Source organism: Sus scrofa, chromosome 5, assembly GCF_000003025.6.
Source record: "Sus scrofa isolate TJ Tabasco breed Duroc chromosome 5, Sscrofa11.1, whole genome shotgun sequence".
In the NCBI taxonomy this organism is placed as follows: Eukaryota; Metazoa; Chordata; class Mammalia; order Artiodactyla; family Suidae; genus Sus; species Sus scrofa.
The window spans coordinates 78141002-78168074 of NC_010447.5; the positions used below are offsets into that span (position 1 = coordinate 78141002).

Here is a 27073-nt window from a genome sequence, read left to right on the forward strand (position 1 = left end):
GAAACGTTCAAAGGAGGCACTGCAGTTGGTTTGTAGAAACGCCGAGGCCCAAATATCCTGATCTGGGAGCTCAGAGGACGAGCCCCGGAACCTGCCTTCCTCGGCGGCATCCCCAAACCTTCAGGGGCCTGAGGACGCAAGGCCACGGCCCGGACGCGCTGGCGGCTGTGGTTCCGGGCGCGGACGGCCTCCGGCCGCGGAGGGCGCTGTGCGGGCCGCGAGGGGGGCGGGCCGGGGGCGGAGCGCGGGCGGCGCGCGGCTCCGGCTGGGCTCCCGGCTCCCGGCTCCCGGCTCCCGCTCCGGGCCCTGCACCTGTGACCATCGGCGGCGCTCGCTCTCCGCGCCCGGCGCCCGCGGCCCCATGGCCCCCTCCCGCCTGCAGCTCGGCCTCCGCGCCGCCTACTCCGGCCTCAGCTCCGTGGCCGGCTTCTCCATCTTCCTCGTCTGGACGGTGGTCTACAAACAGCCGGGGACCGCGGCCATGGGGGGGCTCGCAGGTACCCCTTGGGCGCGGGGGACGCCGGCTCCCGGCTCCGGCGGCTCGGGCGCGCGGCTGCGGGGAGGCGCGGGCGGGTGCTCCGAGAAGCCCCTCGCGGGCGGCGCTTCCCCCGGGAGCGGGTGGGGTGTTTACCCAAAACGGGCCGTGGGCAGCGCAGGCCCCGGGCGGGCCCGGACTCCTGGGCATCTTCCGGAGACCTCGGAGACCCGAGGCCCCGGGCGCAGAGGTGCGGTCTCTGCCGTTGGCACCAGCCCCGCCGCCCCTGGGTTAGCCGGACCGCCCTCCACCCGGGGTCCGATGACAGCGTCCTTCCTGCGCGCCGGCTCTTCTTGCCACCCTTTTCGCGCGACCAGGTGTAAAGATCTCTCACACACACACAAACACACACTTGCTCTGGGGGATCCCTGCCCCTCAAGCGCCCCTGCCCCGAGGACTAGGTGAGGGCTGAGAAGCTGCTAAGTGGAAAGGAGGGCTGGGGGGGTTCCCGGAGAAGCCCACCTCCCTCCTTCCAGGGTGGAGCCCACCCCCAGCAGAGTCCTCAGCGGACGCAGCCCGAGGACTGCGCTAGGGATCTGATGGAAACTGGACATTGTCTTCAGACAACAGTGGTGTCTCTTTGCCACCGTTCTGCTGCGGTCCTGGGCCAAGATCTGCTACACCCGGCCAACAAAGCTTTCTGTGCCTCAAGAAGGGCAGGGGAGGCATGTCCTGGAGTTAAGAATGTCAGTGCGCTGGTGGAGGTCCCAGGCTCAGCAACACACTGCTTGCTCGCTGTGCACCTTTGGGTGTGTTATTAACCCTCTCTGTGTGAAGGCAAAACGTTATTTCTACCTGCTAACGTATTTTTAAAAATGCTTTCTATGTGTCAGGCACTAGGTTACGCAAACGGCTTCCACCTTCTCTTTTAACCCTTACATGAGGCCTATGAAATAGGCATTCTTATTGTGTCCATTTTACAGGTAAGGCATAAACTGAGGCTTAGTGTAAATAAACAGCTTCCCCAGAGTTAGGGTGCTACATCAAATAAGTGTGGGAAAAGCACTCTGGGAAAGAAATGCATGTAAAGATAATACTTTGAAGGAGGCTCTCTTATTCCATAACGAAACTCCTCTGCCAAAAGAGCCCTACACGGACTAACTAAAAATAACTAGATTTGCTCATTGCCCCCGAGTTTACTGCGTGCCATCCCTGGGTAGAGAAGGACTGGAGGTGAGGTTTCTGCCTTACAGGAGGGGCATAGGTAAACACAGGCCCAACGATACCAAGCAGTGCCCTGTGGGGGTCTCTGAGGAAGTGTGGGCAGGCACCCCGCTGGGCTGCTCTGTACCTGCCTAGATGCCCCACCACCTGTGAGTTCCCGTCCTTCCAGGGGGCAGCCTGGCCACGTCTGCCCTTTCCCCTCTGCACCCCCCACCCTTCCGTGTTCCTGGTGGTTCTCTGGCCCTTGCAATGTTTTTCTGTTTCCTGTCGGGCGGCGCTGCTGCTTTCCCCTGGGGAAGGTGGTAACTCTTCAGGCGAGGCCCTGAGGAGACCTGAGATGAGGTTGGCCTGGCTGGGGGCGAGGAGGGAGGGCTGCCCCTGGGATCAGAGCTGGGTGTGTTGGAGTCTGGCCTGGTGGAGTGAGCCTCACCGAGCCGTGTGGCCGCGGGCACCATGCTGCCTCGTGGGCCTCAGTTTCCCTGTCTGTAAGAATGGGAGCGATGCCAGGGATGGGGTGATGTCTGAGACTTGCATTCAGGTCTGGATGTTACAGCTGTAATGGCCTCTCTCTGAGTCGCCCATCTTGCAGCTGCCTCTTGGGGCGCATCTCTGGAGAGTCCCAGGGTTTCCCTCTGACCCGAACCCTGCCCCCTCCCTCCCTCGACTTCTGAGGCAAGGCCAGCTGTGGAGCTGCCAGCAGGGAGAGGTGCTAGGGCAGCAACCAGCTTGGGCAGAGTCCTGGCACCTCCCAAACTGTCGGCCTTTGACCACCATCGCAGAGCCAAAGCTGCCCGGTGACCGTGGTAGTCGTGGCCATGGTCGTGGCCGTGGCCGTGTGGCGGGCGGGGGGAGGGATGGCCAGGCCAGGGCCACATGCCCTTTCCACCGCGCGTGGGTGCTGAGACAGTCTGCAGCTAGTCAGCCTCTTCCTCTTTTGAGGGTGAGGCATCAGCGGATTTACTGACTTGTAAGCACCCCAATTCTGACTTGGCATTTTTCAGAAACTGCCGAGTCACCAGAGGGTAGCCCCAGCAGGCGCCTTCCCCTGTGTGCCAGGCGGGGCTGCTGGCGGGGGGTGCTGGCTTCTGGCACAGGGTCAGCCCTGGAGCCCTGGGAAGCACGTTCATGAGTGGAGACACACTCTCTCCCATCCCGCTGGGGGTCCAGGAAGAAGTGGCTTGGAGGAGAGGCAGAAACGATGATTTTGCTGTGGGATCCCTGGGGAGTTGCAGGCTTGCTCTGGGTCGGCCGGACCAAGGAAAGGGAATAAGAATAGTCAGGTGTTTCCTGGGAGTCTGACTGGGTCTGTGTTCTTCCCAGGGAGCTGTGAGCAGGGCTGGTGGGCAGGGGGTGTAGGGCAGGGGTGTGGGAACAGAGTGGGGCCCAGGCCCAGGGGCCAGCTTGTCTGCATTTCCCTGTGAGCTCCCCTGGGCTCCTCACCTCCATCCAGCCTCTGCAAGGGAGGTACTTTCACTAAGCAACTGTGCACCTGCCTTGCCCTGAACCGGGCCAAGCAGGCCCTGGTTCTTGAAGCAGGTGGAGTGGGGCAAGAAGTGAGATTGGACATGCAGGCCGGTGGGCCTAGAAACATGTCCATTCTGCCCCGAATTGTGCAGACCAGGCTTCCTGGAGTCCAGGGGTCCCAGGGAAGGGAGCAGGGCTGAGGTGGGGGAGGGACCCACGGGGGACTCTTGCTTCTTCATTGACCACCTTGTTGAGGTTGGGGGAGGTCCCTCTTCCAAGGACAGTGGCAGGAGCCTGTTTGGGCGGGGACGGGTCTGCTTCCAGATGTGGCCTGTGTTTATCTGGAGGCGAGGCCTGTGTGCAGGGGAAGTGAGAGGTAGGCCGGGTTGTGCCTACTTATTAACTGACATCCTGGGACCTGGGACACCCCAACTCATCGTCTTCCTCTTCCTCCTGCTCAGCCCTTTCGGGTCTGGGGGTGTCTGGGAGCGTTTTGGAGGCACCAACGGGACATGGCCAGTGGATGAAGGGAGGGTATCTCCACGGGCCCCTATTTCAGCCTTTCCTGACCCAGAAATTGCTGAGTCATGAGGGAATTGCTCTGACCTCCTTATTTTTCTTCTAAGCTGGCTTCCAGAATCTTTGAGGGGTAAAGGATCTGAGAGCCACCTATTTCAGCCCCTCTGTGGCATGGTGAGGCGACAGAGGGCAAGAGGAGCAGTCGCAAGAGTGCCCATCTGACAGGTCCTCGAACGCACCCAGTGACCGTCTGCCTCCTTCTTAGGGCCCTTTAAGAAACCCAGCAGCTCCCCCAGCGAACACTTAGGATGCACGCGAGAGGATTGGGAAAGACTTCTGGGAAGGGTGGCCAGCATCCATCCCGATTACGGAAGACGTAAGCGGAAGCCACAGAGTGGTTCTGTCCACCTCTGGCCTGCTCCCGCTTCCTGCCGGAGCAGGCGTGGAGGCATGCTGGTGCCGGCTCACCCCGATCTCAGGGCTGCAGGGGCCCACGTTCCAGGCCCCACCCCCTAAGGAAGGCCGGGGGCAGGCAGGGGCAGAGCTGGGAGGCTGTGGGCCCAAGGGCCTGGGAAGGGAAGCTGCGGGTGTTGGCGGGGCTGACTCCTCTCTAGGGGGGAAGCCCGGGGGCCGCCACGTTTCCCGGCTGGTGGGACCTTTGGGCTCCCTCACTTTCAGATGTAGAGTCAGTGGGGCTCTGAGAGTCACGAGCCGCACAGCGGTGCCAGGCCCAGGCTTCCTGGCTGTCAGTCTCGTGGTTTTCTACCCCTTGCCAGGCTGCCTGAATTGTGGCAGCTTCTGAGCTGGCAGCCAGAGCAGTGCTCTGTGATGACAGGCCCCGCAACCGACCCCCCGCCCCACCTTGTTTTTTGGTCCCAAGTAAAAACAAAATATCATGAAATATTTCAGGCATGTAGAAAAGGATAGACAATTTAACAAACTCCCTTGTTCTTACCACTCAGCCTAAGAAGTCAAATGTCATGATGCAGGGAGTTCCCACTGTGGCTCAGCGGGTGAAGAACCCCACTAGCATCCATGAGGATGCAAGTTCGATCCCTGGCCCTGCTCAGTGGGTTAAGGATCCGGCATTGCCCTGAGCTATGGTGTAGGCTGCAGATGTGACTTGGATCCCGAGTTGCTGTGGCTGTAGTGTAGACGGGCAGTTACAGCTCCGATTCAACCCCTAGCCCGGAAACTTCCGTGTGCCAGAGGCCTGAAAAAGCAAAAAAAAAAAAAAAGACAGTCATGATTCCGTCAAAGCCCTCTCCCACCACGACCTCCCTGTCAGCTTCCCTTCCTTCTCTCTCTTGCCAGAGCTGACACTTTGCCCAGCCACATGCCCACCCTTCCTGTGCACATGTGCCCGCCTGCACACAGGTAGTGCAGGTACCCCTTCTGAAAGGCCTCCTGACTCCCAGGACCCAGCAGGACACCCCATTCCTCGTCCCTCGCCTGCCCGACCCTGCGGCCCTGCCCCGGACCCTTGCCAAGGAAAGTGGTATTTGCTCCACTCTTTGGGCTGCAGCGGCAGGCACAGCATGGCACTGAGGGCACTCATTGTGTTGGCTGAGTGGCAGCTGGCTTCGCAGAGGGCAGGTCCAGGACTGGTGGGGGGCATCTGGCCTGCCCTTTCAGCAAGCGAGTTCGTAACAGGGAGTCTGGCCAAGAGCGAGAAGAAGGCCACCTGGGCACTGGGTGGCCCTGGGGGTTTCACTGCTGGGCCTTCTCATCCCATAAAACTGATACATGGAGTTTGGGGAGAGCCCCACTGCCCGAGAGCCAGGCCCCGGCCCTTGCGACTGAGGTGGTGGCCCTGAAGGCCAGGCGGAGCAGCAGCGTCCGGGTGGGAGGAACGCCTCCCATGTGGGTGGCACCCAGGGTGGGTAATGGGGAGTCCCCAGAAAGCGGGCCGAGCTGCAGGGGTCCTCAAACTTGCTGACTTCAGGCCCTCTTTATACTCTTGAAAAGTGGTAAAACCCCAAAGAAATCCTATTTATGTGGATTATATCCAGCCATGTGTACTGTACTAGAAATGAAAACTGAGCGTTTGTAAGCATTTAAAAGTAATATTTAAAATAACACTGTCTTAACATAAGTAACATTTTTTGGGGGGAGGAATAGTCTGATTTTCCAAAACAAAAAAATTAGGGCGAATGGCATGGTTTTGCATTTTTGCCAGTCCCTTTAGTGTCTGGCTTAATAAGAAGGCAGCTAGGTTGCCTCAGCTGCTTTTGCTCACATTCTCACGGTACCACCGGCCACGTAGCCTCCTGAAAACTGCACTCTGTAGGGAGAGTGAGATGGCCGGCGTCGACTTAGTGTTGTTATGCCGCAGTTGGTCCTGCGGGGACTCCAGGGCCCTGGGGGTCGGCGGGTGAGGGGAGAGGGGCGCTGGCTGAGCCGTCTGTCCCGGCAGGTGTGCTGGCGCTGTGGGTCCTGGTGACACACGTGATGTACATGCAGGATTACTGGAGGACGTGGCTCAAGGGGCTGCGCGGCTTCTTCTTTGTGGGAGTCCTCTTCTCTGCCATCTCCATCGCCACCTTCTGCACCTTCCTGGCGCTGGCCATCACCGGACACCAGAGTAAGGGGCCCGAGGGTGGGGGGTTGGGGTGGGGATGAGGAGATGGGTAGGGTGGAGGGCCCCAGTGGCGGAGCACGCGGACCCCAGCTTCTGCTCCTGGTTGCAATGATTCCATCTGAGAGACCAGACAGTTCACCCATCCTCCCTGTGCCTGGGTTTTCTCATTGTTAAAGTGGGGAGAAGGGGAGTTCCCGTTGTGGCTCAGTGGTAATGAACCCGACTAGCATCCATGAGGACGCAGGTTCGATCCCTGGCCTCGCTCAGTGGGTTAAGGGTATGGCGTTGCTGTGAGCTAGGGTGTAGGTCGCAGACGCAGCTCCGGTCTGGCATTGCTTTGGCTGTGGTGTAGGCCTGTGGCTATAGCTCTGACTTGATTCCTAGCCTGGGAACCTTCATATGCCGCGGGTGTAGCACCTCCCCAATAAATAAATAAGTTTTTAAAAAAGAAAAAAAAGGAGTTCCCATCGTGGCGCAGTGGTTAACGAATCCGACTAGGAACCATGAGGTTGCGGGTTCGGTCCCTGCCCTTGCTCAGTGGGTTAACGATCCGGCGTTGCCGTGAGCTGTGGTGTAGGTTGCAGACGCGGCTCGGATCCCACGTTGCTGTGGCTCTGGCGTAGACTGGTGGCTACCGCTCCGATTAGACCCCTAGCCTAGGAATCTCCATATGCCACGGAAGCGGCCCAAGAAATAGCAAAAAATAAATAAATAAATAAAGACTTAAAAAAAAAGAAAAGAAAAGAAAAGAAAAGGTGGGGAGAATAGACCCGTCCAGGAGTTGGAAGGGGTCAGTGAAATGCATGGACAGGCCGGAGTGTGTCCTTAGCAGGACCTTTTAGCTCAGTCCTGGGACAGGAGCGCACCCTGGTGGCCGCAATCCGCAAGTAGCCAAAGGTCCTTCCTGCCCGCTGATGCTGAAGCACGTTGGAAGTGGCCTAGGGTAAATGGCACGAAACTAGACGATATGTGGTCAGCTAGCCCTAAACTTCCCTATCCCCACTGCCTCCTGCCTGCAAACTCTGAATGCTCTGAGACCTCTCTCACACCGAATCTCTCCATTGGATTGGGTTCAGCCTCTGTTAGAGGTTGTGGGGTAGAGGGGCCCTGGGCTTGAGGCATGGTGGCCAGGGTCAAGGGCAAGGGCAAAGTCCTCTTGAGTCATGGTTGGATTCCTCTTCCCTGCAGGCATCACAGACCCCAACAGCTACTACCTCTCCTGTGTCTGGAGCTTCATTTCCTTCAAGTGGGCCTTCCTACTTAGCCTCTACGCCCACCGCTACCGGGCTGACTTTGCCGACATCAGCATCCTCAGCGATTTCTGACCCAAGGGATGAGGTCTCTGCACCCCGGCGGTCCTCAGGACCTGGACTCAGCCTCTGAGACACCGGGTGGGCCTGCCCCACCCCCTGGGAGCCCCAGAACCAGGGCAGAAAATACACAGCAGGAGGACGTCTGCCTCCCTGGAAGACAGGGTCCCCTTTGGGGGAACCCTGGGTGCCATGGGGAGGGGTCCTGCCATGTTGCTCGTCAGCCTGGCGGGTGGACAGCTTTAGACCTTTCCAAGTGGATGTTTTCTTTGCCCTCGGTGGGTAATCTTTGTAAGCAGGGCCAGGGCAGCGGTCAAGGGGTAGGGCAGTGGGGCCTTGACCTGTGCCCGGAGGCCAGCGGTTTGGTCCCTGCTGCCCTGGGTGCTCTCCCTGAACCAGGGGTGGCCAAGTCAATAAGAGGGGAGGTCAAGTCAATAAGAGATCCCTGGCAGCGCCTTCTCGACGCCCTACCCCAGCACCCCCATCCTGTTGTCCCCGAAGGGGCAGTAGCTGAACTCCTTGGTCCCAGGGATGGTGACATTTGGCTCTTTTCCCAAGGCCTGGGGACTTGAGGGGAGAGTTCGGTGTCCCTCTTCCCACCCTGTTCCACGCAGCGCTGGTTCCCAAGAGAGCGCTAGAGCTATCCTTGCCTCACCGCACGCCCCAGAGTGGGACACCCTGAACGAGGCCAGACTGAGGGTCTTGGGGAAGGTGCTTCTGCCCCCGGAAGGGCTTTCGGGAAGGGCCCAGCGCCTCCAGCCCTGCGTGCCCCCCTGGCCTTCTCACGCCTGTCCCTCATCAACGCCCAGATGACCCCCGGCCCCGCGACACCTCCCAGCTCCTGCCCCTGCCCACTGCCCTTCACTTAAGCACCTTTTAAAACCTCCCTTCTAGAGGACAAAACCTGCTTAACTGCCTACACACTGGCCCAAGGGCTCACCTAACTCGGGAGGGAAGGGGCCACATCTTTTTATCTTCGGTTGCCATTTTGCACGGTTTACCCCTTCCCCACCCGATGTGTCCTGCCCCTCAGCTCTTTGCCTTATCTGTGTCACTGTCACTTTAGCAGAAATAACAGCGGCCATTTCTATCAGCCAAGCCTCTGGTGCTTTCTTGTGGGGAGAGTGGGCAGGAAGGGTGGGTCGGTGGGTCTCCCATTGTCCATGAAGCCATTGAAGCCATTTCCTTAGCTCAGAGGAGCCCACATGCTCTGGTGCCACCGGCAAGGGGGAACCCACAGCCCAGCTCTCCCCCTCCAGCTCCCTCAGGACCCCCCACCCCAGCTGGGGCGACGCCGCCCCTGGGCACAGCCTCAGTCATGCCTGTGGGATCCAGTGCTAGTCACCCCAGGGGCCAGGCCAGACAGGAAGGGGATGAACCCGCTTCCCTTCATGTCCTCCAGGCTGTGAGGGCGTGGGGCCAGTCGGAGGTAACAAGGCTCCTGCTCCTGCAGGCTGAAGAAGGCTGGCTGCCTTGGAACCATAAAGACAGGCACGGGCAGCCCTGGCAGCTTCTTCTGCTTACACTGGGTGAGCCTGCCCAGGCCTGCCGCCCCACCTCCTTTTAATAGGCTCTGAAGATCCTTCAGGAGTCATGGTACATTAGAGCAGGAAGGAACCTAACAGGTTCTGGAGCCTTTAACTGATAAACAGAGGCCCCAGGAGGTGAACCCAAGTAGGAATGATTCATGACTAGGAAGAGGCCTTAGAGAGCTGGGTCCGCAGGTGTCCGGATCCCCCGCCCCCAGCAGGGGCAGAGCTGCTGCCTCTTCTTCATGGGGCAGGCGGGGCAGCCAGGGTGTGTTCAGAACAGACTCTTTCTGCAAGGCAGCTGCCGCACAAGGCCAAAGAGCTGGGGGGCAGCTCTCCCCAGCCCAACCCGCTCCCTTCTCCTGGACATCAGATGGGGCCCAGGCTGTACTGTGTGGCTGCAGGCCCACTGCCCACCCCTCATTCCCCAGAGGTCCTTTCACATGCACCTTTAAAGCAAATAAAACATTTATTGTTCAGATTTTTTTTCTTTTCTTTTTTTTCTTTTTTACAAAAACATGCATACATACACAGGGTATGGTGGTCCTGGGGAAGACACACGCGCGTGCACACACACACACACTCTCTCACTCTCTCACACACAAATACTTTCCTTCTTGGCCCCAGGCCTGGACCCCAGAAGCCTCGAAGACGGTGCCAGGGCAGCATCCCCTCCCCTGTGCCACCCATCCATTCTCCCACCCCCTTTCCCCTCAGCCAAGCTAGTCCTATGTAGGGCAGGAGGCAGCCGGGGTGGGGGAGACGCCAGAAGGCAGGCTCGTGGAGGGGGGGGGCGGTGAGTGAGGAGCCCTGGGTGCTTCTGAGGGGAGATGAAGGGTTTGGCACCATTGGATCAGGAAGCGCAGAACTCCGAGAGCGCCTGTCTGCTCTACCAGGGGGCTGAGATGGTTGACACGGGTGGCCTCTGGTCGGGGCAGGGACCAGATGGGGGGCCCACCCGTGGCTGCTCTCGGAAGGAACTTTGTCTCTCTGCCCAGCGGTGGGGAGGAAGCTTCCAGAGTCATCTGAGGAAGCAGGTGAGAGGGGGGACTCCCCCTGCACTCAGGGATATGGGACTCCCCGGCTCCCGCCCCCAACCCGCCTCCCCCCAGAGCCCAGGAAGGGCCACTCTGGCTGAGGCCAAGTTCACATTTCTGTGTGGAGCCTGGGGCTGTGTGCAAAGTCCGGGGTCTATAGAGCCGAGAATAGTGGTTATGGGGGGCCCGGCTGGGCCAGTCCTCCTCTGCGCGGTCCTGAGGAATGGGGCCCAGCCCGGGGCCTGAACCCCCAGAGGGTAGGCTCTGCTTTGGGGAGGGCCCTACTGGGGCCCGGCTGGTCCCCAGCCTGCCTCCTCGCAGGGTCCTCTTTGGTCCCTCTCCTAGACCCAGGGGCCTTCTCAGGCTCCTTGGGGTGACCGTCAAGGGGCCGTTCTCTGGCCCCGACTACCTGCCCGAAGGATCTCTGAAGACCCCGGGAGCGGGGAGCGGGAACTCTTGCCAGAGGCTAGAGGAGAACCAGGTCCGAAGGGCAGGGCAGGGCGAGGCTGGCGGCAGATCCGTTCTGAAGCCTTAGAGATTCATGGGTTCTTCCTCCTCCACCAGCTGCACTGAGGTCCTGGGGGAGCGATAAGGGTGGAGAAGCTGGAGGGCCAGGGGCTGCACGAAGGGCCTCGGCCCGGGAAGCCTAAGAAGGCTGGGGTGGCTGTGCTGGGATCTGGGGTCCGGGCAGAGGGGGTGTCAGCCGGGGCTCTGGCATTACCGCTCTTCAGCCAGGATGCCCACGGAGAGGGATGCCAGTGCAGTCACTGCCTCCACTTCCTCTGCGTCGGCCCCTGGCACCCTGGGTACCCAGGAGTCTGGACAGGAGGCCAGGTGCTGCATGCAGCCCCAGTATTCACCTAGGTGAGAAACCATGTCAGAAAGGCTTGGGGGACAAGCAGGCGTGTCCTCAATATGGGGTCACCTCTCCCCTGCCTCCACCCTCAACACAACGCCCTCTCTGACTTGGCCCCCGCTGCCCGGACAGGATGACGGATTCAGGGTCACTGTGAAGGGCCCTTGCCGAGGTCCGAGCCACTCCCCCAGGCCTCTGGCTAAGAGGCTGCCGCTGACCCACCCCCATGGGTACAGGGTTCCTGACAGCACCAGTAGGGCCTCCTTTCCCCTAGATAGAGTCCGTGTCACAGTGACCTCATGGAGCCCCAACCCGAGCCTCCTGGAGCCCAGGGTCCCACTCATGCAGCCCCTGCTCAGCGCTCGGCTCGGCCCACAGGACAGGGGTGTGGGAGGCGGGAAGGACTCGGTGCCAGGAGAGCTGCCCAACACCACGGCTGCTCTGCGTGGCCATCGGCAAGCCGCTCACCCGCCCTGGGTGCCCCCTGACCGCGGACATGACCAGCCCGCCTACGTTGTGAGAGGTCATGTCCATGGAACACACCCCGCCCAGAGCCCGGCCCAGGGTGAGGGCTCCGTATCAAGGACCAGCAGCAAGTTCACTGTCATGTCCAGCCCCCCACTGAGTCGGGGGAAATCAATTTTGTTCATTTTTGGACTCCTGGCATAGATCATGGGTCTTTACATCCTGTGCTCCATAGATGCTGAGCTGAAGGTGGACATGTAAAGGGCTCTCCAGATGTGGGGGATTCTAAGACCCAGCCCCCAAAGCCTGCAGGCCTCCTGCGGCCAGGATGGAGGGTCAAGGTGGGCACCAGCACTTCCGGTACACAAGCCAGAGTGCTACTGGAGGCAGGGCCCTGGCCTGGCGCAGCGGCTGGAGACGGGAGACCAGTCCTGTGTGGAGGAGCCACTGTCTGCTGGTCTCCCCCCCCCCGGGTGCATCTAGAGGGTTTCCGGAGTATCCTCTCACGGGTGGGGCTGCCCCCCATGACCGCAGGGAACTTTCTGGGAAGCCCGCAGCAGAGCCCTCTGCCTGGCTGGCGCTGGAAGACCTGGGGCCCTGGTCACTGGGGGAGCAGACCCCTGAGTTTCTCCCGAGTCTGGGATCAGCGGCGTCCTCTGCCCACACTCACTGTGCACCCGGATCACAGCTTCCAGGGAGCGGATGGCGTTGAGGTTGGGTTTCTGTTTCCAGCCTTCTTCTGAGAGGGGATCCACCTGTGGCAGAAGGCAGCACATTGGCCACGCGTCTCCAGGGGACCCGCCTCCCCAGCCAGCTCCCTCCCACCCAGGGACCTGGCTTTCCTGGCACAATAGGCATGTGCTCTTGGCCCTGCCTGGGGCAGGAGATGCTGGTCCTAGACCTCACCTCATCTGGGGAAGAGATGTCCACTTGGTTCTCCTCGTTCGGGGACCTGCCACCCTGACCCCACCCCATCTGTGAGGCCTCGGGGAGGTGCCCCAGCGGCCTGCTCCTTGGGGCGGTCCAAGGAGAGCTGGACTCCCTCCCCCCAGGTGCCCAGATGGGGGACCGGCACCTCACCTTGTTGCCTAGAAGAGCAGCCACACAGGCCTCGGAGGCGTCACAGATGGCTGTGAGGTCATGGCCGCCCTCCAAGGCCAGCACCACCGCACCTCCCGCCAAGCTCATCAGCTGCTGCGTCATGTAGCCAAAACCTAGATGCGGGTGTGGAGGAGGATTAGGAGGGGACGGGGTGGAGGAGGGGGGCACCCTCCCTACCCCTGCTGTTTCCCCGCTTGGTTCCTCCCCTAGAAAGAATGACTCCGATGCATAAATCTCTACTTTCCCAAGTGCTTTCACATGGAATCCCTGTAAATCCTGTGCGTGCGCCTCACCGAAGGCGCGGAGAAGTTAAGGGCAACGAGTAAGAGGCGGGGCTTGAACCCGGGGCATGGAGGACTCTAGCCCGTGTCTTCTTCACTAAGACACCCCATATTCCAGGCTGTCCTCCCGGCCCAGGAGGCCGAGTGGGCTCCGAGCGGGCTTCCTCCCTTCTGAGAACACAGCTCCTCCTCGTCCTGCCTCAGGACAGGCTGCCAGCCCGGCCCAGGAAGGACACAGCCGGGAAGGGGTGTCCTGTCCACGGGACTTCCGTCCCCAGGGTGTGATGCAGGCCTCCCGCAGCGAACCCTCCTGGGCTGTGCTAGGCTGGGAGCCCTGCGAATTCTGGGGGGGCTGCAAACCCCAGTCCTCCTCACACTCGTGGCGCTCTGCTGGCCACTGCCGCCTGCCCCTTCACGGGGGCAGTGCCGCCCCTCCCGGCCCCGCCTTCATTCCCTCTACCGCCCCCTGGGCTGGGCCCTCCTTACATTTGGCGGAGACATGGTAGCCACCCAGCGGGGGCGGGTGGCCCTCGGCAGCATCAAAGCCCGCGGACACGAGGACCAGGTCCGGAGAGAACTCTCGGGCGATGGGCATCACGACCGTCCTGTGTGATGGAGGTGTGAGGAGCGGGGTGCTCGCCACGCTGTGCAGGGCAGCCGGGGGGAAGAGGCCAAGGGCCCTGCCTGGTGCCAGCCCTCTGCCACCAATGTTACTGCTCTTAGGACTCCAGGACAGCCACTCTCCTCTGACTTCCTGGACCTTGGCTGGCCACCCCTGGCCCTAGCACAGCCTGAGGGCTCAGCTACCTGGGGCTCTTAACTGGCAAGAGGCGGGAAGAAGCCAAGGATGGAGCACCCAAGGAAATGACAGAGGCATGGGCATGTGTGTTGTGGGGGGGTACAGTGGGCAGGGCCGCGGGGAAGGGGCAGGGCACTGAGCCTCAGGGACCGGAAACGCTCTGCACTTAGCTGCCATCCACTTAGGGCTGAGCTGGCCAAACCTCACCGCTCGCCACCTGAGGGCTGACCAGGGCAACAGACCCTCTGGAGGTCCTGGGCCACCAGATCCACTCCCATCCTCTGCCTCGCTCCATCCCTTCCCCAGCTCTAGGGTTCACTTTAGGGTCCTTCAAGGCCCTGGGCTCTGGGCACACAGATGCCAGGAACCCCAACCCAGGGCACCCACAGCTTTAGCCCTCATGGAGAATACTCCAGAAAAGTATTTGGAGAACTACGTCCAGGGTTCTCTTTTTCTTTTTCTAAATGGAGCACAGGACCCCCAGAATCAAAGACGTAAGGGGCTCCCGAGGAGAGCCCAAAGCCCCTCTTCTGGAATGGCTCTTCCTAAGCAATTCGCCTGCCAGGGACATCCCCCGACACCCCCGGCTCGCTTTCCTTCTTTCTTCACCATTTAAGTTTCTCATCCCCTGCACAAAGCCCACCTCCTCCAGGCAGCTTTCTTTGACTGACTGTGACGGCTCTGCTCACTCTAGCCTGCCCATCTCCCCCGACTCAGTTCAGCACGGGCTCTCGGGAATGCGTGACGTTACAAAGCACCCTTCGACCTTTTCCTCCCGTGGTCCCTTCTTCCCGCAGGGACAGGAGGCCGTAGAGGCCAGGGTAACAGTGCCTTTCCCTTTGTCTCGGTCCACAGGCCCACTCTGGGGCTGGCCGATCACGTCCAGGAGTTGGATGAGGTCAGGCTGACAAGCCACCTGATCACCTCCCACCTGGCACTGTTGGGAAAGGGGGCAGGAGAGGGTGGCCTTGCTGGGCTCCCAGAGCACTGACCTGAAGGCAGCCAGGTATTCGGGATCCCCCATTGGGGGGTCCAGACCTCCAGCCCAGGCCACGTTGACATTGAAGCCCTCACCGCTGCCAGCTCCCACCTGGGGAAGAGGAGGCACGAGAGACGTGAGGAGAGCGGAGTCCCGGCAGAGGAATCCCAGGAGGTCTGTGCTGCGAGACCAGCCTCTTCACCTCCAGATGGAGACACTGAGGATCAGAGAGGCGCGACGCTCTGCCCGGGCTGGCACAGCTGGTCGTGACAGAGGAAGAGCCCGGGAGAGTCAGTGGGGCCAGAAGGTGGGGTTACCTCATCCACAGCCCCGCTGCCCGGGAAGAAGTTGCCATCGTCATGGCGATGAAGGGAGATGTAGAGCACACTGGGGTCCTGGTAGAAGGTCTGCTGGGTGCCATTGCCGTGGTGAACGTCCTGTGCGGGGGACACGGGCGGTGGGTTAGGGCCGGTCTGAAAGCAGAGGGGTGGAGACCGGGCGGGACGGAAAGGTTTCGAGCCTGGTGACCCTTCTGAGGGTCAGGGGCCTGGACTGGGGGTGAGGACGCAGGGGCTCCCAGAGCTAAACTGCGGAGTGACCCGCCACCCTCTCTGAGCCTCGGTCTCTCCATGTGGGCCCAGACGCGTCTATAACAGGCTGGGTGGGGGTGGCGATACCGCGAGACCCTGACCGGGAGCAGGTGTGCCCAGGGCAGGCCGGCCCCTTGGGAGGATGTGTTGGGGGAGGATGAGCGGCAGGAGAGGGAAGAGGCCGGCTTCCACGTCAGGAACCTTCGCTGCGCGTCCTGCCCAAGGCCAAGGAGCAGTGCGGGTGCTCCCAGGCCACGCTCCGTCACAGAGGGACGGGCAGGCCCTGAGGCCCAGCGCGGCGGCCCTCCACTTGGACCGAGCGTGGCCCTGAGTGTGGAACGTTCCCGCACTCTCCATTCCGCACAGGGCCGTCCCATCAGCGGGTGTCTGTGCAAAGCGGTTAGACGCCCTTGCTCCAGAGCTCAGGGGCCCTGACTCAAGGTGCAGTCACGGGCCTCAGGTGTGCGGCTATGTGCAGGTTCCCTAACCCAACCTCCCTGTGCTCACTGCCCTCATCTGTAAACCAGGTCTTAGTTAGAGGCGGGAAGGGGTCAGTGTGCAGACGCGATTAGCGGGATATACTGGTGTTATCTACTCTTATGACTGTCACTACCTGCCGGGGAAATGCAGAAACGGTCAGGTCTGCAGAAAGAAGCCCAGAGAGGCCAAAGACACCATTCAAATGGCTCCTCCCTGGAATTCCCATTATGGCGCAGCAGAAACGAATCCGATTCGGTTCCATCCATGGGTTTGATCCCTGGCCTCGCTCAGTGGGTTAAGGATCCAGCATTGCCCTGAGCTATGGTGTGGTTTGCAGACGCGGCTTGGATCCCATGTTGCTGTGGCTGTGGTGTAGGTCGGCCAGCTGTAGCTCCGATTAGACCCCTAGCATGGAACCTCAATGCGGCGGGTGCAGCCCTAAAGAGACGAAAGAAAAAAAAAAAAAAAAAAGCTCCTCCCTTGTGGGAGCAGTTATGGCTGAGGCCTCCCTCATACCATCTCCTCTGGGCCTCCCAGTGGCCCTGCAATGTGGCCCTTCCCCTCAGCTGCATCTGACACAGGGGACACTGAGTCTCGGGGGGGGGGGGCTACCGCGGGACTCTGCAGGACATGACGACCGAGTCCGGGGCTCATTCCACAGGTTCTCAGGCCTGAAGGGGCCGGGAACCAAGACCTACCCAGTCCACAATGAGGATCTTGCCGGCCTTGCCTTGTTGTTGCAGCTGCCGGCAGGCGATGGCCACCGAGTTGAAGAAGCAGAAGCCCCTGAGAAGAGAAGAGAGAGGTCGTGCCAGACCGATCCCTCCTGCCTCCCCCTCTCCCTGCCCCCGGCCCGGCCCACCTCGGCCCACCCAGGCCTCTGTCAGGCCTTACATGGCTGTGGAATGGTCTGCGTGGTGTCCTGGGGGCCGAACCACAGCAAAACCGTTCTGGAAACAGAAAGAACACTTGTCAAGCAAACAGCCAGCCCTCTGACCCCCACCTCCACGAACCTGCTCCCCCAGCCCCAGGCTCCTCCCCCGAGAAGGGACCACAGGGTGGCAGCTGCCAGGATGACCAACCGCGACCAGGCTGGAAATCAACGGTCCCCATGCTGACCTCCGGGCCTCTGCGAACCTCCCACCCCGGTGGGTCCGGGCTCTTATCACTTTGAAAGAACAATAGCTCTTATTTGTTGGGCAAAACCTATGTGCCTGGCACTGTGCTACGCACTGATAAACGCCAGATTTCATCTCACAACTGTCTGAGGTAAAGATTATCTAATCTTCATAGCATCTTCATAAGATAAACACCATTATTATTTCTGGTTACAGACAGGAGAAATCTGCAGCTTAGACAGGTTAAACACGTGCAGAGTTGCCTGGCTGGAGACAGTGGAGCCTTGGCTTGGGCTCTGAGCTCCTAAATGGTGGGGGGCTCGGCACAAGCCCCCCTAAGATGTCCAGCCCAGAGCAAACAAGCACGGGTGCCAACCCAGTTTGTAAAACCTCAGCACCAGAAAGAACCTCTCTCTCTGCCCACGCACGGGCCCCTGAGAGGCCCTGCGCCTTGTTCTCGGTCGCACAGTGGGTCTGGGTTAACCGATCCTGGGTGATCGTGACCCTGTCTCTCTGAGGGCCAGCGGCACCGTGCTTGATCCCCCAGCAAGTAACATGAGCCTAGGGTTCAGATGGCGTCTTAGGCCCCAGAGTGCTCAATTTCCCTAGCGAAACCCTGGGATGATGGCCAAGAGGAAGGCAATGCTGGATGCTGGTCTGGCCTCCCAGCAGCCCCATCCGGCTGCTCCTTCCTCCGTGGCTTGCCCACCGGTCACTTGAACCCCCTACCTTGAGCTCCCGGGAGGCCACTTTGAAGGCGAGGTCGGTGACGCTGCCTGCCGCCCAGCGGGCCGCGTTGGAGGAGTGCAGCTCATTCCAGATGGTGTCGGTGTCCACCTGCGGGGCCAGAGTCAGGGCCCGCATCATCCAAGGCCTCCCTCGGGAGCCAGGCCCGTGGGGCAGGGCCCACCCGTGGCCAGGACCCCAGTGCCCCACCGCCCAAAGGCAAGGCCTCCCATGTCCCCCAATCCCAGCACGACTGCTCCTTCCCAGCTTCTGTCCACATCACCAGCCCGCATCTGGCCAGCACTCTGCCAGCAGCATCGCGCCTGCCTCCCCGGTCAGAGGAGGGGGCATGGCGTTACCTGGGCGGGACTTGGGGTTTGGGCCTGGAGGGGGTTTTAAGCCCCAGCTGACTCTGCTCAGGCCCTCAGGACGGTCGGAGCTTGAGGGGCCGTCTGCACCACTGTCTTCCACTCGGGGCCCCTAGCCCAGGCTGGGAGGCCCCCCAAACCCAGTCCCTGGGCCTCAAGGCTAGGGAGGGGCCGGGGGCCGTGATGGGGAGATGGGGAGGGCGAGGCGGACCGAGAGAGGCGAGGAAGGCAGAGAGAGTCTCAAGAGGCTGGAGAAAGAGAGAGAGACAGAGACAGAGAGGGAGAGGAGGGAGGAGAAAACAGAAGCAACAACAGTTGGAAAAATCAGAAAGTGGCAAGAAATGGGAAGTTGTGAGCAGGGTGCTGACCGGCTCCCAACCCGCCCCCCAGCTACAGCTTCCACTCCCCCTCCAGGACTGGGCCTCCGTCCCTGCCTCCCCATGCCCAGCGGGCAAACAGCCGCAGGGGCCTTTTCTGGGCAGGAGAGCACTGCCAGGAGACAGGAGTCCCCGGGCAGGGTGAGGGGGAGCAGGGAAAGCCAGGATGTAGGAGAGACGTGCCTGGGTCACCAAGGACAGCGGAGGACCCCCCCCCCCCAACACCAAAGCCCCAGGTCAGGCCGCTCCACTCTTCCTGGAAGTCCACTCGGGGAGGCAAAGCTGCCTGGAGGCAGCGTGGAGAAGCCAGTCCCCACCACAGGGTCTCAGGAAGGGAGATGCCCCCAAGCTCTGGGCTCGGTTCTGCTCTTGGAGCCTCCTCAACAGCTACCAAACGCCCCCTAAGTGTGAGGCACGGGGGGCGCCACACCCGGGAGGGCACGCCGCCCCCAGGGGCTCCTACCCGTCTGGGGGCACTACGGGACAGTGCTGGGCCTGGGAGAATGGGAGGGAGGAGCTCTGAGAGCCCATGGCCAAGCACAGCAAAACCTGGGCACACTTACCCCAACCCCACCACAGGGCAGCATCACAAACATCCGCTGTGCCAGGAGCCCTGCGGGAAAGGCCCAGGCGTGTGAGCTGAGCCCACTCAGCCTCCGGCTGGGCCGGGAGCAGAGAGGCCCTAGAAGAGGGTGGGCTGGGTGGGCAGGGATGGGGTGGACGTGGGCCACAGAGGGGCTGTGGGCAGTGAGGAGGTGTCCAGGGCCCTGGAGGGACGGGCAGAGCGAGGACAAGAGCACAGGGGATGCACGGGCTGGGTGAGCCGGGGGAGATCTGGGGGCCCCAGGTACCATCGGGCCCCTACCTGCCAGCTTCCCATTGTCCAGTTTGAGGCGGCTGAGCGGGTTGGTGCCATAGAGGAGCACGTGGCGCTCGGAGTGCACAGACTGCAGCTCCTCCAGGGAGGCCTTCCGGCCCCGGAGAGACTGAGGAAGGGCCCACAGAGCTCCTGAGCCCCTGCTCAGCCATTGCCCTGCCATTCCCACCATCCGGCCGGTGCCTCACCTCCTGCAGGGCTTCCTACCCCCTTCCCCTCCATGACCCGTACCGCCTCCACCCCGCAGCCCCCCACGCTGCCCCCTCACCTCACACTGGCTCCGGAGCCCCCGCTCCAGCAGCCGGGACCAGATGCTTTGGATGCGGCCTGCGTGCTCCGGATGCCTGCTGTTGTCCCCACAGGAGCACTGGTGCTTCAGCATTACCGAGTCATAAACCAGCCCTATTGGGAGCCAGGGTCAGGGCTGGGACCCTGGGAGTCCCCACCCCAGCACCCCCACCACCCCGGGCCATTGACTGCAGACAGAGCACCCACATGCAGCCAGGGAGGACACCCCCCCCAAGAGTTCCGCATGCCCCACCCTGCCCCTTGGGACCCCCCCCCCCGCTGCTCACCCAAGCAGCCTCAGACACCTCACCCCCACACCACACCACCCCAGCCAACACAACTGCCTCACGGCCGCAGCCTTCCCAACTCACTGACCCCCCGCCCCTGATATGGCCCCATGACTGTGACCTCAAGCGCTCAGAGCCCAAGGGAGGCCTGCTGTTGGGGGCTCACACTGGATGTCATGATTCAAATAGGTGCCCCCAAACTGGGAGCTGGGAAGCCCGTGGTGACACAGGGCCATGTGACAGGACAGATGCAATTTTGGGGAAGTGACTGTTTTGGCCTGACCCGTGGGACGCCCCGACGAGGGCTCTGCATGGTGTCAGCGGGAAGTCACTTTCAGCACATTTCAGGACATCGGGGATCCTCAAAATGCTCACACCATTTGACCTGGGGTCACCTCTCCTTGAGAGTGACCCTTGGGAAACAATCCCAGGAGGAGGGACAATGTATGTTCAAGGAAATTCAAACAAGGAAAAAGGAGTAACCGCCTAACTGCTCCAGCAAGAGGAAATCTTTACATGAACATAAAAGCCTGGGATGACATGCCACAAAATCTCATTTGAAAAGATTAATTATATCACAAAGTGTTCACGATGTACAAACTGAATAAAGCAAGCTGGGTACAAAACGTAGCCACAAAACGTCGTGGGTACGCCATTTAGGCACTTGTACAGGTGGCTGGAATGAAGACTGGCCTGAAATCTGACGGCATTTATGAGTGATTGCCTCTGGGGAGTGGGATATTGGCTGGTAATTTTTATTCCATTCTTACGCTTTTCTGTCTTTCTCAGGCTTTCTAACATGCCTTTGTGTTCTTTTCACAAGCAGAGTATTAATAATAAACATCCTTTGTGAAAGGCCTAAACCGGTTGTCAGGGGACCTGAATCCTCAGCCTGGCCTAACGGCCAGCTCGCTGCGTCACCATGAGCCCGTCCCTTTCGATTTCCCGAGCCTGGGTCTCCCCAGCTGCAACATGAGAACCATCACCAGCTCCGTCAGCTCCATGGACACTGGGGATCTCATCAAGACTGAGAAAGTGCTCTGTGGCCTCCAAAAATGCCCCAAGCGACCCACGAGACAGACGTGGACTTGTGCCCTGACCCTGTGTGCCCCCAGCCCCTTCCTCCTGCCCTCTAAGCCGGGCCTTACCTGTGGTGAAGGGCAGGGTCCTGGTGGGGGTCTCTGAGCTGGGCAGGACACGGGCCTGGCTGGGAGGCTCCGGGGTTGGCAGTGAGGCGGGTGCGGCTGGGGACGACTGAGCCCTGGACAGGGGCCGGTGACCGCCCTGGGCCAGGGGAAGCAGCACGGGGTCCCCAGCGCCTCCCCGGGGCAGTCGCCCGGCCAGTCGCTGCTGCTCCCAGAGGAACACCTGGGGGACACAGAGGGCCTCAGTCTCAGGGCCTCGGGGTCCTGCTCCATCTGCCCCTGCCCCGGCCTCGGGAACCTCCAGGCCCCTTTTCCAAAGATGGCCCTGGTCCAGCCTCCCAGCTGGGCCCTAGCCTTTCCCTCTCTAGGTTTCCTGCCCCCAAAAACCACCCAAAAGTCTGCACCCCGGGTGACTATCCCATTCCGCCGGGGCTCCTTGGGCCCTCAGGACACCAAAGCCAGAAACTGGGTGAGGGGCCTTGGGCCCAGCTCTGACCAGGACCCCATTTTCTCCAAGGATGTGGGGACCTACCTGCCTGAGTGGACTGTCGCCATATGCTAAGGGCTGAGTTGTGTCCCCCTCCCACTTCATGTTTAATGACAGAAGGAAATCTTAGCGCCCAGGACCTCAGAACATGACTGGATTTGGAGATAGGGTCTTTACAGAGGTACTCAAATTAAAGTGACGTCACTAGCCTAAGCTCCAACAGGACCCTGGTCCTTACAAAACGAGGAAACTGGGACACACTTGTGGACAGAAAGAACATGATCATTGTGCAACTGTAAGTGTAATAAATTCATTGAGTAATTCAAAACAAAACAAAACAAAGAGATAATGTGAAGACCCGGGGAGAAGGCGGCCGTCTACAGGCCAAAGAGACAGGCCTGGAACAGCCCCTTCCCTCGCAGCCCTCAGAAGGGACCAACCCGGCCAACACCTTCATGTTAGACCTCCAGCCTCCAGCACAGTTTGAAAAATAAACTTCTTTGTTGAAGCCACCCAGTTCACAGTACACGTTACAACAGCCCCAACAAACGAATACCCTGTGGCTAGACTCGCAAGGTGAGAACCTGCTGGTTGAAGGGCCAGGCCCAGCTCTGCCCCACTTCCTGCCCTAGCATCTTCCTGGAAGCAGGACAAGCAGTCACGGGGGAGAAGTGCCAGGGCAGGAATGTGGGCAGCTTTGCAAAAGGCCAGTCTCACTGCTGGACAAGGGACCTGGCTTCACCCTGAGATGGGAAGGCTGCTGGAGGGCACATGCCCGTGGATGTGTGTGTCTGGATGCACGTGTCCGTGCGTGTGGGTGTGTCTGTCTGTCTGTCCGTACCTCAGTGAGGATTTGGCAGAGTAACCACAGGTCCCAGAGCTGCGCTGACATCCGGTCTCCCTCCCTTCCATCTTTACCAGGCCTAGTCTCCCAACTACACCTTCCGAGGGGTGCCTGGGCACTACCATACCTGCTGGTGCTGCTGCAGAGGAACAGGGCCCCTGGCCTCATGCTGCCCGTGGCTGGACTCCCTGTGTTCCAGGCCATCCTCCCCCACTGGCCCCAGTCCCCCAGCGTCCGTCTCCAGGTCCTCGGCTGAGGGTATCTGCCGCAGTCGGGGCTTCTCACTCGGCTTGGCTGGCCTCTGGGGAGGGGAGATGCCCACTAAGGAGACATGCTGGGGTGGGACGTGGTGGGCTGGGCCAGGGGGCCCCTCACCTTGCTGGGACTCCAGTGGCCATGCAGCTCTGGGGCCCCAGGGGCCACGCCCTCCCTCCAGGCCTCTGTCCCTCCTGAGTCTCCCTTCTTTCAGCCACCAGAGGCCCAGTTCTGCAAGCCCTCACCACCTCCCCGACCCAGGTTCCCTCACCTTGATCAGCTGGACATGAGGTTTGAGCCGCTCCAGGCGGGGCTGCAAGGCACCCAGCGGTGCGCTTGGGGGCAGGGGCTCTGAGCGGGTCCGGCTCAGGGGCCGGTGGAGGCCTGACCCGGAGAGCCGCTCGCTGGTCATTAAGGACTGGGCAAAGTGGAAGGGCAGGGGCCCAAGCCCGGGCACTGGAAAGAATGGGGGGGGGCATAAGGAGGGAACCACAGGGAGGAAGGGAAGGAAGCAAGGGCAGCGGGTGGGGATAGGGACTTAGCAGGGAGACCCATGGCAGGATGGGGGCTGCCAAGGTGGGGGCAGAAGGATGGGTCACTTCCCAAGCTTGGCCCTCGGCAGGATGCCGGGATCCAGCCCCTCTCCTGGAGAAGCTGCGGACTCACCAGTCAGCAGGGGGGCGTGAGAGACTGAGGGATCCAGGAGGAGAATGGGCTGCAGGCGGGAGGGCAGGGGGCCCCCGGCCTCGGGCTCCAGGCCGTGGGGCAGAAAGAGGGGAGCATGGGGCTCCCCAGGACCGGTCCCCGGGGGCCCAGAGTCGGATGGGTCCTGCGGTCACCATCAGCCTGGGGGAGAGGTGGGGAGCTTCAGAGGGGAGGAGATCAGGCAGGGGGGAGGGTGACGGCCATGGGGGGTGTGTAGGAGGAGGGAGTGAGAGATCTCGGGAGTTGGAGCAGGAGAGGGCGCCTCAGCCACTCACCCTGGCAGGGGCGGGCAGCCCCAGCGTGATTGTGGGCAGCAAGGCGAACGGGGCCAGAGAGGTCTCCTGCAGCCGCAGCCGCTGGCCCAAGAGCGCCTGCCGTGGGGAGCAGGGCAGGGGTCACTGGTCCCAGACCTCTACCCCTGGGCATGCCTTCCCCAGGACCCCCAGGAGGCTCAGGTGGGGGCTGCCCATACCCGTGGCCCCAGCCTGGTCAGGCCGCTTGCTGAGAGCACGGCTGAGCCTCAGACCTGCCCCTGGGAGCCCAGCCTGGCAAGGTCTTACCTCGGAGCCCAGGACTGGGTTGGGGCCATGCTCGCTGTCATTGGGGGAGCTGCACCCTGACGCCGGCGTGCTGCTGCTACTGGGGGAGGAGTCTGAGGGTTGGGGAGAGGGGATGGCAGTCAGGGGCCACGTGGCCTGGAGGGGATGGGGGGGACCCTTCCCCAGTGGGTGGCCACAGGGCAGGAAGGAGGCGGCCCGCCACCCGCCTCCAGTGCCTTTGGACACACATTTTTCTAAGGTGCCCCTTCTTCAGGGCAGACGTCCGCCAAGCCAACAGAGTTGGGGTGCAGCCCCAACTCGCCCCCTGCCAAGTGTGTGGGACACACCCCGACAACCACCCACAGCAGCCCTGGGGAGGGCACCCCTGCCTGGATGGGGCCTGACCAAAAGGGACAAGGCCTGCCACCAGCCCACCCCGCGGGGCCTCACCGCCGAGGGTCTCTGCCGGCCGCCGCCGGAGGCTCGGCGGGGCACTCTCCTTCCGGAGCAGGGGGTTCTTCCTCCGCTCCAGGGACTTCTTGGGCTTGTAACGCAGCTTCAGGTTGGGCTCAGAGACTGCGGGAGCACAGGCGTCGCTCGGTCTGTGCCCGGCCTCCTGGGCTCTGTCCCTCGCCCTCCCTCCCGGTCCTCCCCGAGGTGGGCAGTCCAGAGAAAGCCAGGGTGTGCGGCCGGGGCCCCCTCCCCTCCACACTTCGGCGCCCTCAGCTCCCCTGGGGGGGTCCCTGCTGGCCTGTCCCCGCACCTGTCTTACGCAGAGGAAAGTGTTCTGGGGGGTCGCTGGGCAGGCTGGGAACGGGAGGCAGGAAGCTGCTGAGCATGGAACGGGCAGCTCCTTCCGTCTCCAAGGGCTCGAGAGTTCTGTGGAGTGAGCGCCAAGGCTGCTTCAGAGAGGCAGGGGTGCCCAGAGGCCCGGCCAGCCCGGTGTGGTCGGCAGGAATAGGGGCCATCTCCAGGTGGCAGCACTGGACCACTGATCCCACTAGCAGCCCGCTGGTGAGACAGACCTCGGACCCAGCAGGGGAGCTGGGAGCCGGGGTCCAGGGCTTGGGTGCAGGCCAGATACAGTGGGAGGAAGCTGCTCTAGGAATCAGGTATCTTTGTGCTCAGGGGAAGACAGAGAGAAGGAAGCCAGCATGGGTGTGTGCACGGCATGGGCAGGGAGGGTGGAGAGGCACTGCAGGAGGAAGGGCCTCTGGCGGGGCTAGGAGAGATAAGTAAAGGGCAGAAGAGGGCAGGTGCCCCTTGGGACAGGGGTTCGGATCAGGGGATGGGAGCTGGGAGGAAGAGCGGGGAAGTGTGTGCTCCAGGCTGACACATGAGAAGGAGGGGCAGGCGGGCACCGGCACAGCAGAGAGGCAGGCGAGGGAGGGCGTTACCTGTAGGGGACGCTGGGGCTGTTGGGATGAACTGTTTTCTCTAAGGCTGCCTGCTGCTTCTTCAGGATCACCTCTGCCAGCTTCTGCTTGACCACACTGCTGGCTACGGCACCTGCAGGGGCAGAAATCACGAGTGGGTTGGGAGTGGGTGGACAGGTGGCTTTCCTGGGACATCATCTGCCCGCTGCCCTGAAGACACCCCTAGAGCGAGGCATCCGGGGGGCTCCTCGGGCAAGAGCCACACCTGAGGCCCCACTCCTTCTGCGATGCCTCCAGACCCGCCCTCACCCCCACGTACCTTCACCACCAGTGCCCGGAAAGCAAGCGTGGGGGACCCGGGCAGGCACTGCCCCCACCCCTCCCATGCCCACACAGGGGGCGGAGGACCCCGGGCTGGGGAGGCCTCCATCCTTACTCCGCTTGCTCTTGTCCTTGTTGAGAAGCTGCCGCAGCTCTTGCTCCTGCTGCCCCACCTGCAACTCGGGCATCGTGTCCATTGAGAGCTGTGGGGAGGGCCGGCCGCCCAGGAAGCAGGGGCAGCGGGGGCGGGGGGGGATTGAGGATGGAGAGAAGGGTCTGGGGAGGCTGAGGGAAGGGAGGGGGACAGGGGACGGAGCTCTATCTTTACCCTCATGGGCTCCACCGAGCGCTGAGGCTGCACGGCCCCCAGGAAGAGGTGATGGGGCAGGCGCTGGGTGTGCTGCAGGGCCAGCAGCGAGGGCTCCGGCGGGGGCTCCACCAGGGGCCGCTGCCCCACCCGCAGGTCCATGGGTTGGGGCTGAGGGCCTGGCGTGTCTGTGCGTGGCCGGGGGCAGCCTGAGGACACAGAGAGAGGGCAGGGTCAGCCGGAAAGGTCTGCAGGTGCAGGGTTACCTAACCGGCCTCCTTGAGACTCACTTGACGATGGCAAAACACCCTCTAGGGGCCTTGTCCTCACTGCGCCCTCACTACGGTCCTGCAAGGTAGGTATTTTCTACCCTATTTCACCTGTGAGCCAGTGATACAGGCTACACAGTTAACGGTGGCATTTGAATGGAGCCTTCTGACTCCAAGCATGGCTTTTTTCCACTAACTAGGTGGCCTCTCCAGGCCAGGGTTAGGGGCTGTGGGGATCCAGAGAGGGGCCCAGGGCCCTTTGGTGATACATTCTAGGCCCCGCCCTCTCTTCCTTTCCTCCCCCTGGAAAGAGCATTTGGCCCTGCTGCCCTCTGAGCTGTGCTCAAAGACACAGGGATCAGCCAGGCAGTCCCCTTTGCTCGGCCTCCAACCCCAAAGGGTATCTCGGGCCCTCTCAGTTGCCACCCTCCCTACTCCATCCCAGGCCACAGGATAAAGAGGTGCCTCCAACCCACCACCAGCCCTCGTGCCCACGGAGCCTGCTCCCTGTACCCTCACACCAGCTCAGGGCCTGGCATGGCGAGGGCGGCAGGCTCAGCGGCCTCTTCTCGAGTATCCCCTGCGCCCACACCAGGAGTGCCCTGCCAAGGCCGTGGATGCAGGGGCTATTTATAACTAGCTGCCAGACCGGCTTCTAGGCCAGCACCACCAGCTGGGCCAGGCTGGGCTCAGCAGCCAGAGGCATTCCGAGGTGCTAGGAGGTGGACGGTTATCCTGGAGGAGGAAAGGCAGGTGGGGCCAGGAGAGGTGCCAGCAGACACAGGACACAAGCGGGGAAACTTTTCTGGAGAGGCTTTCTTCAGCTTGTCCAATGCTGGGCGACCCCCCTCAGGAGAGCCACAGGCTGCCTTCTGGGCCAGAGCTGGCAAGCACTGTGGCAAAGTACCAGCTGGGGAGTTAGGAAACACAGCCTCCAGGCCCAGCTCAACCATTATCTTAACATCCATCGCACACATGCACGGGCTGCAAACCCTTTCACCTCATCACCCTCACAGGCCCTGGAAGGCAGTGATGACTATTCCCAAATGAGGAAACTGAGGCTCAGGTAAAGGGACCCAGCCAAGGCCACCCAG

At 61.6% G+C, this 27073-nt stretch overlaps 2 protein-coding genes across 2 annotated transcripts in view; one reads left to right on the forward strand and one right to left on the reverse strand.

The window, feature by feature from the left end:
• On the forward strand, positions 219 to 9583 carry SLC48A1 (solute carrier family 48 member 1). The gene is made up of 3 exons (XM_021092605.1): positions 219 to 497; positions 6099 to 6266; positions 7452 to 9583. Exons 1-3 carry the CDS (start codon positions 362 to 364, stop codon positions 7586 to 7588), a joined length of 441 nt encoding a protein of 146 aa, XP_020948264.1. The 5' UTR covers positions 219 to 361; the 3' UTR covers positions 7589 to 9583.
• HDAC7 (histone deacetylase 7) overlaps positions 9553 to 27073 on the reverse strand; it is a 35498-nt gene continuing 17977 nt past the window's right edge. The window contains 25 exon segments of the mRNA XM_021092604.1: positions 9553 to 10716; positions 10861 to 10999; positions 12131 to 12215; positions 12541 to 12674; positions 13329 to 13447; positions 14634 to 14731; positions 14938 to 15057; positions 16389 to 16476; positions 16585 to 16640; positions 17538 to 17645; positions 18843 to 18892; positions 19145 to 19265; positions 19425 to 19558; positions 20880 to 21099; positions 22335 to 22508; positions 22734 to 22918; positions 23129 to 23251; positions 23254 to 23308; positions 23443 to 23538; positions 23728 to 23819; positions 24157 to 24282; positions 24470 to 24585; positions 25104 to 25215; positions 25519 to 25606; positions 25732 to 25919. Coding sequence (XP_020948263.1) covers positions 10671 to 10716; positions 10861 to 10999; positions 12131 to 12215; positions 12541 to 12674; positions 13329 to 13447; positions 14634 to 14731; positions 14938 to 15057; positions 16389 to 16476; positions 16585 to 16640; positions 17538 to 17645; positions 18843 to 18892; positions 19145 to 19265; positions 19425 to 19558; positions 20880 to 21099; positions 22335 to 22508; positions 22734 to 22918; positions 23129 to 23251; positions 23254 to 23308; positions 23443 to 23538; positions 23728 to 23819; positions 24157 to 24282; positions 24470 to 24585; positions 25104 to 25215; positions 25519 to 25606; positions 25732 to 25919 — 2873 coding nt within the window. The 3' untranslated portion in view covers positions 9553 to 10670.